The 11,368-nt window shown below is 36.1% G+C and overlaps 1 protein-coding gene across 2 annotated transcripts; it reads right to left on the bottom strand.

Moving 5' to 3' along the window:
• Positions 1 to 1,508: 1,508 nt before the first annotated feature.
• On the bottom strand, positions 1,509 to 11,128 carry cdc45 (CDC45 cell division cycle 45 homolog (S. cerevisiae)). Of its 2 annotated transcripts, XM_053503327.1 has the most exons (18): positions 10,946 to 11,125; positions 10,667 to 10,726; positions 10,487 to 10,579; positions 10,182 to 10,319; positions 9,200 to 9,352; positions 9,058 to 9,116; positions 8,916 to 8,964; positions 8,755 to 8,816; positions 8,503 to 8,553; positions 8,277 to 8,396; positions 8,045 to 8,176; positions 7,093 to 7,191; positions 6,842 to 7,003; positions 6,613 to 6,751; positions 6,370 to 6,453; positions 4,631 to 4,749; positions 2,574 to 2,650; positions 1,509 to 2,013 (listed from the first exon to the last, which is right to left on the bottom strand). In XM_053503327.1, the coding sequence occupies exons 1-18, from the start codon at positions 10,994 to 10,996 to the stop codon at positions 1,949 to 1,951; spliced, it is 1,713 nt and encodes a 570-aa protein (XP_053359302.1). In that variant the 5' UTR covers positions 10,997 to 11,125; the 3' UTR covers positions 1,509 to 1,948. The 2 variants fall into 2 exon arrangements, with proteins under 2 accessions (XP_053359302.1, XP_053359301.1); XM_053503326.1 differs by having other exon boundaries at positions 8,916 to 9,116; positions 10,946 to 11,128.
• Positions 11,129 to 11,368: the final 240 nt, after the last annotated feature.

Genomic DNA, 11,368 nt, shown 5'->3' with positions numbered 1-11,368 from the left:
TTTCTCTGTTGCGGTCAGGAAAGCGATTCCACCCCCTGTCAATTCTGTCAATTTCCACAACAGTTACTATATTTTCCATATTTGTACACACATTTCGTCTATATTTTGTACAGCTAAGTTTTTTAGAATATATATATATATATATATATATATATATATATATATATATATATATATATATATAATATTTTGTTCTTATCTTGTATATTTTATGCTCATTTTCCATAATTTATTTCTTATTAATAATCTTGTTTTTTAAGGTCATGGACCATCCTAAAAGCATTTCACTGTATATCATACTGTGTATGACTATGTGACAAATAAAATTAGAATTTGGATTTGAATTTCTGTAGATAACAGTGTAAGTTAAGGAACTTCAGTCACAGACATTATGGTGAAATTTACAGATAATCTCATCAGATACGATTTAACACTAAACTATTATTTAGTTAATATTTTACGATATCAGCATAGTTCATCCTATTAAATATGTTGTTTTTTTTACTTAATTTTCTCCCTATTGTGCACAGTGACCTTGTCACTCATCAGACAGCACAGATAGAAGTGAGACAATGAATACACGCTGAATACACTGTCTCACTGCTATCTGTACTGTCTGATGAGTGACTAAGGTCACTGTGCAGGTGGTCACACCAGTGTATTTAGCCATTTTGCACATAGGATGAAACTAATGGATTAAAAAAATTGAGACAATAGTCAGTATCTTACAAGAAAGGATGGAAACAAACTTTTTAGTACTTGTAAAATCAAAAGGAGCTTTTCAGCCTCATTTAACACATAGATGGGATGATGCAAGTAAACGGCTCTTTCTGGGCTTCTGTCTGAATGATGGTTTGAAGACTGGAGACCAGTTTTCTCAGGTATGTTTTAGAGAATAAAGTATAATAATTTTTGGTAACTTGTGTAATTATAAGAGTGACTTATCATCTAGAAAACATCCCAGATGTATGCAGGTGTTGAAAAAAGCCCACACACTCTGCCACCTGGAGAGTAAGGGAAATAGTTATTTGGCTTGGTCAAAGATAATAACCCATAACACACACCTCCACCTAGTCATTAGTAGGGCGGGTATGGGTGATTTCAGTGTTTTGGTTTTGCTAAGTTTGTATTCACTCATAATGGAAAAACAAAACTTTGTGCCATATCCAAACCTGACAGTCAATTAATTTAATAGGAGGCATATCATATATACAGCAGAAGTCTTTACTGATTCTAACTCTCAGCAAGACAACCTATTTAGTTTTGATTATACTTTCTTCCTGGCCTGAAGAAGTGGCTTGTAATAGTCAGGATTAGAGGCTACATATTAATAATATTTCTACTTAATAGATATAAAAAGATTGCCATAAAATCATCATAAAGTTTCACTCATTTATGATAGCAAACAGTGAGGCCATGTCAAAAATTCTAAAAGTTCCTATAAAATAAGAGTAAATTTATACACTTTATACAAATAGGACACACACACACACACAATACCATACTGATAAATTAATAAAACATCATTTATTACTGAGTACATAATCTTTACACCGAGTTTCACACAAACACCAAGAGATTAAAATTATAACAAAAGGTAAAAAAAAGAAAAGAAAAAAAAAGATTTACAGTATAATACACATAGAAGATCTCAGAAGTACACAGAAGATATGCAGGACCTGTATCAAATAACAGAAGAGCCCATAGTAATGTGTGAATGCTACAGGTCATGCTCTTTAAGTGGGTGGCGCTATACACATGGCACAAAACTGACAAGAGACATGTTAGAATTCATATTTGCTCTCAAGCAATGTAAAATTCCATTCACAGACAGAATTTTCCCAGTAAGAAACCAAGTCGGGTGAGATGACAAATTTATAATCCAGGTTCTCAACGTTCTGTTGGTGTGTGATATTTGAGAGAGCAGTTTGGAACATGCAGTGAGGCATTAGGACAGCAGGGTAATCAGGGCGTCAAGAAATTTTCCTTTGTCTTCCATCTTCAGCTCAATAACTAAAAATAAATAAATAAATAAAATAGAAGAAAGGAAATCAATAAGTTCATATTTGTATTGTACAGAAAGTCTGTAAAGAAAAAAAAAACGTGTAGGAGAATGAATGTGCATGAATTGGCTTATCAGATGTGGATATAAAGGAGTAGAACAAAGTAGCAGTGTGTCTGCATCAGTGTGTATAATAATTATGGCATACACATAATGAGGTAAAGTATCAGGTAATGTTTAAAACTAGTGTTGGAAATGCACTGATATTCATAACAGTTCAGCAAAATAACTAATATTTGCATTCAAATAATAACTGTTGCAAAACATTTACTGAGGGGTGGTAAGTAACTGTGTAGAGCCAAAGTGCGATTACACCATTTTGACCACAGTCAAATCAGCATAACAAACATAAAAATCATGTATGAAATTTGACCTATACTGCCCAACCTGAGCTATGGTTCACTGCCATTTGTCCGCACTCTAAGTGGAACTACAATGCTTTAGTCTAAGCAGAAATAAATGGGATGTAGCTCTGCCACCTGGTGGCCCTTTGGCCACATGAGTTACCCACCTGAAGTGTCAAAGTGATCATGTAATGTCCTGGAGCTTGTACTTTCTGCAGCTTTCTCAAACGCCCGGCCAAAGAAACTGGGGAAAGAAGATAAAAACATAACATTCATATTTGTAATTATAAATGTTTTTTGAACAAATATGCTTCTACTTGGGGGCTTCCCCCAAAATATTATTTTACTCCAAATGGCCACTTTGAAATGACCCCAAGCCTTGGCCAGCCTACATTTTGTGAAGTCCAGATTTACAGTTTAGGACCACTGTAACACTTACAAATTGTATTACTTAAGTAAATCATATACGCATATAAGTGACTAAAAACCAAAGGAATATTATTTACATTTTATATTTCTGCATACAAGAATTGTCCTTTTAAAAAGACAGGAGGTTTGCTTGAAAAGGGTTATATTTTAATATAGAATCAAACTAGGTGGGTGTGTTGTTATAGACAAACAAGATTAACGATGGGGTGGTGTGATACCGTCTGACACAAAGCAGAGGAGCCTTCATCCATGTCAAGAGTATTGACAAATATAATAAGTGCAAAAAAACCCCTCTTTATTTATTTATTTTTTAAATATCATCTTTCGGTTTTGTTCAACACACTCTTTCAATATTTAAAAATGGTAGTGGAAAGAGTAAGTGAACCCTTGGAATTAATAAGTCCCCTCACTTGGCAGCAATAATCTCAACCAGACACTTCCTGTAGCTGTGGATTAGACCTGCATATCATTCAATAGGAATTTTAGCTCATTTTTCCAGGCAGAACTTCTTTAGTGAAGTCATATTGCTCACTTCAAGTTATTCCAGATCATGTCAATTGGGTTGAGGTCTGGGCTCTGACTTGGCCACTCCAAAAGGCAGATTTTGTTTTTCTAAAGCCATTCTGTTGTGGATTGCTCTGGTGATTTGTCTATTGTCCCTGTTGCATTACACAAACTTTACAGTGTTTCAGCTGATGTACAGACATTCTAACATTAACCTCAAGAATTTTTTTGACATACTTGGAAATTCATCTTCCCCTCACTGCCTGCAATCATGGTGTTTCATCCACCATACTTTACAGTTGGGATGATGTTTTAATTATATGCAGTGCCCTTATTAAAGCAGATGCAGCTCGTTCTTTCCGAATATTTAAATCTTAGTCTCATTAGTGCATAAAACATTTAGCCAATTATCACTGTGTACATATGATGCTCTTTTGCAAACTTCAGGCGTACTGCAATGATGTTCTTAAAAATCAGCTGATTCCTCTGTGGTGTCCTGCAATGATCATCCTGCTTGTTCAATACTTTACATACTGTAGACTAATAAACAAGATGTTAACCAGTTTTGATGCTGCCCTCAAATCTTCAGCTGAATTATAACCATTTCCAGCTTTATGCAAATCAATAATTCTTGATTTTAGATCCTGTGAAAGCAGGAAAGCAACCTGTGAGGTTTTTAACCAGCCAAATTAACTCATTTTCTCAACAAGACTCCATCACCTAACTTTTTTAGGTCAAAAAAAAAAGATCATTAATTCAAGGTTTCCCATACACTTTTCACTAGCACTGAGGTTATTTTGGGGTTATTCTCAATAAACACATAAAAGATCAGAATTTTTCTGAATCAGTACAGTTTTGTTATTATTTATGGCACATTATATTTGCCTACAGTCTTAACTTAGATGATGTCTATACATATGGATCACATTTTATGACAAATTAATGCAGAAAACCATGAAATTTCAAAAGAATCACATTTTTTTAAAAATTCTTGCCACTTTATACTCGATCCATGACTGTGGTGTGTGTGCAAAAGCAGCAGCATTATTCACAGTTTCACCTGCATTTTTTAAGTAAAAACTGGACGATTAAATGCATTCATTCATTCATTCATTCATTCAAAAGCATTTCACAATCCACAACTCAAATCTGAATCTCAAAAAAAAAAAAAAAAAGATTCTTCAAAAGTATTCTCTTATCTAGAAAATGCAGAATTCAAACTAACTGTAATAGTAAACTGACAAGTTCACATGACAGTGAAAAAGAGTTTGGAAACCACTATTGTACTTACTTCTTCTTGCTAGAGGTCTCAGACTCTGGTGGAATGCCCAAGACTATGACAGTGCCCTTCTCGACATCCATAGGAGCAGCCATAATGAGTGGCAAGAGCTTGCAGCGTTTATTCCGAGTCTATGGCACAACCAGTTTGCGGGGGGGGGGGGGGGAGAGTAATTTTTCACCAAATCAGTAAGAATTCAACATGCATTATTAAAAAGTCAATATTTTCTTTAAGACAAAGACTGCTAAAAATTATTTAACATTTTTAAAATAAATGATTCTGAGAAATATGTAAAAACATGTTGGGTATGGAAACAGTTTACTGTTGCTGCTCTTCTTTTGGCTCTTCCTATTAAGGGGTCTTCACAGTGAATCATTTGATCTGCATATTTGATTCGGCAATTTTCCCAATTTTTCCCAGGCTTGGGAACAGCACTAAGTGTGTAACACTTGTAAATCTCTGGGGCTGGCCAGGGTTCACTGCTGGGGGATTGAACACTGGTTTCTCAGAAGAAACCTGAAGATACCCCAACTGTACTAAAGGGATGGTCAGGCACTTTAATCATCCAAAATTTTTGTGACACTGTTTTAATCAAGGTAGTTACAATTATTGTAATAATTGGAGTTTTATTCTAATCTTGCTTTTGAGGCACATTGAAAGAACATGACATTTGAGGCATTTTAAGACCTTTGTCATGAAGAAATAGTTAATATTATTTGCTAAATAATAACATTCCAGTTGATAAACAATAATCTAGCAAATGAAAAAAAATTGGTGGCAAATGAGTTAATGTAGCATGTAGAAAAGGAAAATTGGACCAAAATTATAATTAAGGTTACGACAGAATTTCTAACTAGAATTACAATCTTACTGTCATTTAGCAGATTACCTGCCAAACCATAAATTTGTCAGCCAAGAGAGACACAAATTAGAAATAATCTGTCGAACATCGTCTGCCAATTCTTGCAAACAAGTTTTACTCCATATGAAGTGGGGAGGAAGAAGAAGGAAGGGGAGGAGAGAAAACAAAAAACAAAAAAAACAAAACCTTATGAAAAATATACAATGTTCCCAGGTAACTGTAAATACCAGGCACATCAGGCAGGGACACTGCTATTTTTAATTAAAAAGCAGGAAATTTCTCCTACACCACTGCACCCTCCCAACACTATATTGGAAAAGAAGAAGGGCATGGTTCATAAAAGGTTGGCACACAGCACACTAGGAAGCAAACATCTTGCTGCAGCTTAAGACAAACACCGGAGCACTCATCAGTCACCTACTATGGACTCTAATAAGGTGCTACATAGCCTAAATTAAAGATTCCATTGGAAGTTAAACTGCCCTGCCTGCTGTCTCTTATACAATTATTTTCTTAACTGAACAACTTATAAATTATTATTTATTATAATAAATTAAGTCATCATTAATATGGAAGGACTGTTTCATTGTGTACAAACGTGTATGTAGCTAAAACTCACGAGCTGTTCACATTTAGTGTAACATGTAGTATCGTAAATCTAATAATTTTAAAGTCAAAGGTATTAGTGAAAACAGTCGGTAGAGGATAACATCTTTTCATGACATTCCATGATTTTTATGAAGACCAAAATTATATTTCCAATGATCGTATTAATATTCAGCTAGATAAGTATTCTGTATTAAAGTGCGAGTGAAAAATCTAAATTCTATGACAAACAATGAATTCATATTTAACATAGAAGGTATGATCAGTCATGGGTAGTGCTTACAGAGCAGACAAAGGACTTAAGCAGGAATTTGCAGAGCAGAGTCAGGGCCAAAGGCTTGGAAAAGAGCTTCACATCTGGTGTTCCCTAAAACACAAAATGTAACAGTTGTATTAAAGCAATCATGCAACCACACAGAAATATTAGCCATGACCAGAAAAAAAGGTATACAGAGTTCAAATTACACAAAGTTTAAACTCTTCTAGAGTTCAAAGAATAAAAACATGCATGTTTGCTTTTTCTTACCTCCAGTAAATGGCAGTAAAGAAATGGTCCTTGCGAGAGAATGAGATTAGTGCAGATGCAGCTGGCGACTGTTTGCTGAATAGCCTTCAGCTTTTTCTTAGCCAGATCAATTCCCAAATGCAGCCTTTCTATGTTACTCCTACATAAACACACACAAAAACAAACCAAAGAGCATGAAATAAAATTGGCTTAAAAAACTATTGCATGCATGTTGCATGTGTGACCTAACCTTGAGAGGCAATCCAGAGCTTTGATGAAGTTGTCTGTAGCAGTCTCATCCTTCTCCACATTCTCCAGCAGAGCTGCAGCAGCATGTACCACATCACTCGCCAAGAAACGATTCTTAAATCCAAAGTGCACGCCAAATGTCTGTATACGGATGTCCTTCATTCTTATACACAAAAATAGAAAATGTTCTATATCAGCCACGGAAAGGTTTGGAATCAAGCCTCGAATATTTACATCACATAAAAGTCTTACCCAAATTTGTTGGCCGATTCCTCAATGACCTCACGTAGGTTCTCCTTGATTGACATGTCCATGGAGTTAAACTTCTGTCTCACCTGTTTGAGTGGCAGGCTAAGAGGACATGAAGATCAACTGGCTTAAAATAGACTATATGGACCACAACTGCTCAATTTATGTCAAACTACTCCTGTTATATTGGAGCATGCTACAGAACATGATATAGTAGTATAGACACAGTATGTTGGACACAGGATTGTAGCTACATTTCAGATCAGCGTAAAATACATAGTTGATGGATAATGACCAAAAATAACACATTAGCACACAAATCATAATTATCATTAGCTAGGCCATTGAGCCTAAAATCACACCAAAAAAACCCTAAAAATCACACCAAAAGTTTTAGTTTTTTTTTTTTTTTTTGCAGTTTCAAGTTGGAGCAAACAGTTTCTAACACAGCACATCACTGGTCGCTCAGTGGTTAAAAGCTCTGGGTCACTTATCAGAAATTTGGGAGTTCAAGCCCCAGCACTGAAAATTTTCCACTGTTAGCCCCCTGAACAAGGCCCTTAACCCTCTCTGCTTCAGGGTTGCCATAAAACCTCTAAAGGCTGTGGTACCTGGTACAAAGGTGTTAGTAGCAGTTCGTCAATCAGATTCTCATGCTTCCACATTTTCCTGATTTCCAACAAATAAACTCCAAGAATTGATATTTAACTTGCTGCTTAATATATATGACCCCACTGACCAGTGTCCTTATAATTAAATAATTAAATGTTATTCAAGTCACCAGATAACCAAATGTTTTTCATGTGTTTTTAATGTTATGGTTGATTTGTGGACCACAAAGTTTAACAGAAGCTTATGCATTTGATTTACATTCACAATCACTAATGTTCATGATCATGGCGTAAACTGAAAAGAATATAAAAAAAACAGTAGATAACTGATGTATTGCACTTACCCCATATCCGCCAGGAACTCCTGCAGTTTCTTTTGCCCATTTATAGACCAGAGTTTAAAACTGCAGGAGGTGTAGCAGGAATTACAGATGCTCTCATACAGTGACCAGTGCTGATACAAAGCCAATCTCAAGCTAACACACCAGGTTAAGGGATTATACACACCAATACTAAAAAAAATTGAGCCAAAAGATTCAGCTTTGCTTCTCTAAAAACACAGTTTCGGTAGGATACTCGTATTCAAAAGTGATCCTCATGCAGTCAATAGAGACAGAGTTCTCTTCATCCTCATTGCGATGGTTATGGCGAGACACATGCCTTTGCAGAGTAGCGATGTCCGTTACATACTTAATACTAAAAGAAGCAGTATATTGCAGAGTTAGGTTTTATTGAATACCAGTTAAGTCATCACAGAAAGAACGCCAATTTTGAAATTCTACTCATAAAAGGAAACACTCACTGTGTGATTTTTTCATGAACCCACTGATCAGTCAGACCAAGGATGCTCCACCTGTCAAGCACAGAAAATAAATAAATGTTGGTATGTCTATAATATATACATTAATGATGCGCGGGGCGGGTATTTTTCCAACCCGCCCAGCAAATAAAATGACAATTTCTTTACCCGCCCCAACCCTTTACCCACGGGTTACCAGATGACCCGCGCATCACTAATATACACGGATACAATTTGTTTAAAAATGTATCATACCACAACATGTCCTTGGTGTCTTTGGTCATTACCCAGGCCAGGTCAAACATAAACATGGCAGCCTTTACCAAAAAAAAAAACAGAGAAGAAAGATTAACTACTCAGTTAATAATAAAATTACACATATAAATGTAAGATAACACAAAGAATGCAATACTTACCGAAGTGCCATGGTACTCATACTGCTCGTAATCAAACAAGATATCCCTCCTGAAAACATGGCCATTTACATGATAAGCACATTGATACATGTATGATAAATGCATTAACAAAACTAGCAATTCTTGAGTTGGACTAACTGACCTTCGAGCCTCCCACTCTCTTCGTTCTCGCTGCCTCTCGATCCTCCTCTCCAGAGCTCCCTGAGAAAAGTTAAAACATTCAGACCAATCCATGTCAAACAATGTGAGTTTCCCTAGGTAATAAAAGGGAAAAAAAGATATACCTCATCAAAACGCCTCCGTTTTCCAGATGGCTCTGAACCACCATCACTTTCATTCCCAGAATCCTGTCCATCACTGTTTTCATCCTCATCATCACGAAAAATATCATCAAAGGAGGGCACACCAAGGTCCTCATCTTTAATTAGCAGTTTGATCTGAAATAGAATATTGTGTATTTTTATATACATAGGGGGCAAGTAAAAGCATGCTTTTTGAAATTTCATGTGTTTTTTTTTTTTTGCATTTTGTCATAAAATGTGATCTGATCAAGAGTATTTAGAAATATAACATGCCTAAAACACCCCCCCTTAATAATTTAAAGTGTTATTTTCACAGACTACTATAAAGTCAGATGTGTAATGCAAAAGATTTTACAGCCATTTGATGCTTGTAAAAGGAATATGCTAAGTGATTAAAAAATGCTTAATATTAAATACTGATTAAAAAATGCTTAATATACAAAGCTAAGATTAAAAAGACTAACCAAAAACCTCATACTTTATCATATAAATAAAACTGAGTGTAAGCTCAGACAAATTACACCATTTTAATTACCATTTTAAATACTAAAATCAAGCATTTTCTTTTAAACGTAAAATTAAGCACATTGCTACTTCAATGTGCTTAATTTTAAGTTTTAAAAAATAAAAATGCTTGATTTTAGTATTCTGAGTGGTCTAATAGTCCTATATGAACATTTTATTTACTAACAACTAATTAAATTGGTGTAAATTGTCTAAGCTTACGCTGTCAGTTCTAAATCATACGTTAGTAGGTTTTGGGCATTGGTGGCTTTTCTTGCCTACCATGTGGAAGGCCCAGGTCCGAATCCCAGCCAATGCCCAAACCCCACAGGATGCAGCTGTTGTGTGCTGAGGCGAGCCCTTGATGGGAGCAGCTGAAGGATTAACAACATTTAGACACTAGGGCTTCCATTTTCCCCATGTGTGTGATCCCTGTACTAATGCTGGTGTGCAGTCCTACCTGTGTGTCGTTGTACACGTTCACCACATCAACAGGCCTGTGTGTATCACAGATGAAGAAAACCGAATCCTCCTCTGGCTGGAGAGTCTCAAGCAGGTCCACATTCGCTCCACAGTTAATCAGGACAAAATATCGGTACTGAAATGTGAAGATTTAGTGAAACATGCATAAAAAAATGGATAATATCGTATCTGTAGTGATTCCCATCCTAATTCATGCATAGGATGCATGAACTAGTTTACCCACAGTTTGGGTCACTACACACCTCGTTAAGGACAAACATAATTACAGAACACCAACACTACCTGCTCCTTGTGTTCCAGGAAAGCTGTACCGAGTTCCTGCCACCCTGTCACAGGAACCAGTGTGTACTGCACCTGATCACAGTGGAACAAAGCCTGAAAAGAAACACGTTCATAAATATTCCAACATTAAGCTCCACACTTTACACACTGCGATATTAAAGTGCTGTTGAAAGAACCGACCTGTAGGATTTTACACGCACAAAGCGCGTCGATGTCGGAGGACACGAGCAGAGCCACTCGCTACAACGTGATAATGATAAACAGTGAGAATAATAAACGGAGCCGAGCAACAGACCAGGTCAGTACATGTCTATTAGCTATGGTTAAGGTTAATGTTAAGGTCAAAGCGTACATCTACTGAGCTTATCCTCTATACCATGAAGCTGCTAAAAGCTCGGAGTTCGCTAGTCCTCAGCACTATTAACACCTCATCAGCAAAAAAACACGCAGTGCACTCACCTGATTAACCACAACATCATAAAACTCTTTTCTAACGTCTGTTACAAACATCTTAAATAACCGACATAAATATCGAAGACAAATAAATCCTTCGCCGCAATAAACTCTTCAAATAAAACTGCTTGTTTAGTTCAGCGCTGAAACTCTGGCGCCAAATTCGTTTGTGAAAGAGTGGGCGGGGCTTACAGCTATGTCCAATAGAATCACTGACAGCTAATCATCGCTGACTTGAAACGGTCCATAATATCTTAAATGTTTAAAAAGAAAAATATATACACGTTTCTTCATATTTCTCGTAACTAAATTAAACTATGTTAAAAAAATATACAAAATTATTTCGGTGTTGACTGGGACATGAGACTGGGTCCTGACGCACTTCTGTAAAAGGGGTCTGAATGCTGTGATTGGCTAGCCCGAAGGCGG

Source organism: Clarias gariepinus, chromosome 9 (genome assembly GCF_024256425.1).
Source record: "Clarias gariepinus isolate MV-2021 ecotype Netherlands chromosome 9, CGAR_prim_01v2, whole genome shotgun sequence".
Taxonomy (NCBI): Eukaryota; Metazoa; Chordata; class Actinopteri; order Siluriformes; family Clariidae; genus Clarias; species Clarias gariepinus.
This window is presented reverse-complemented; position numbering and strand designations above follow the sequence as displayed.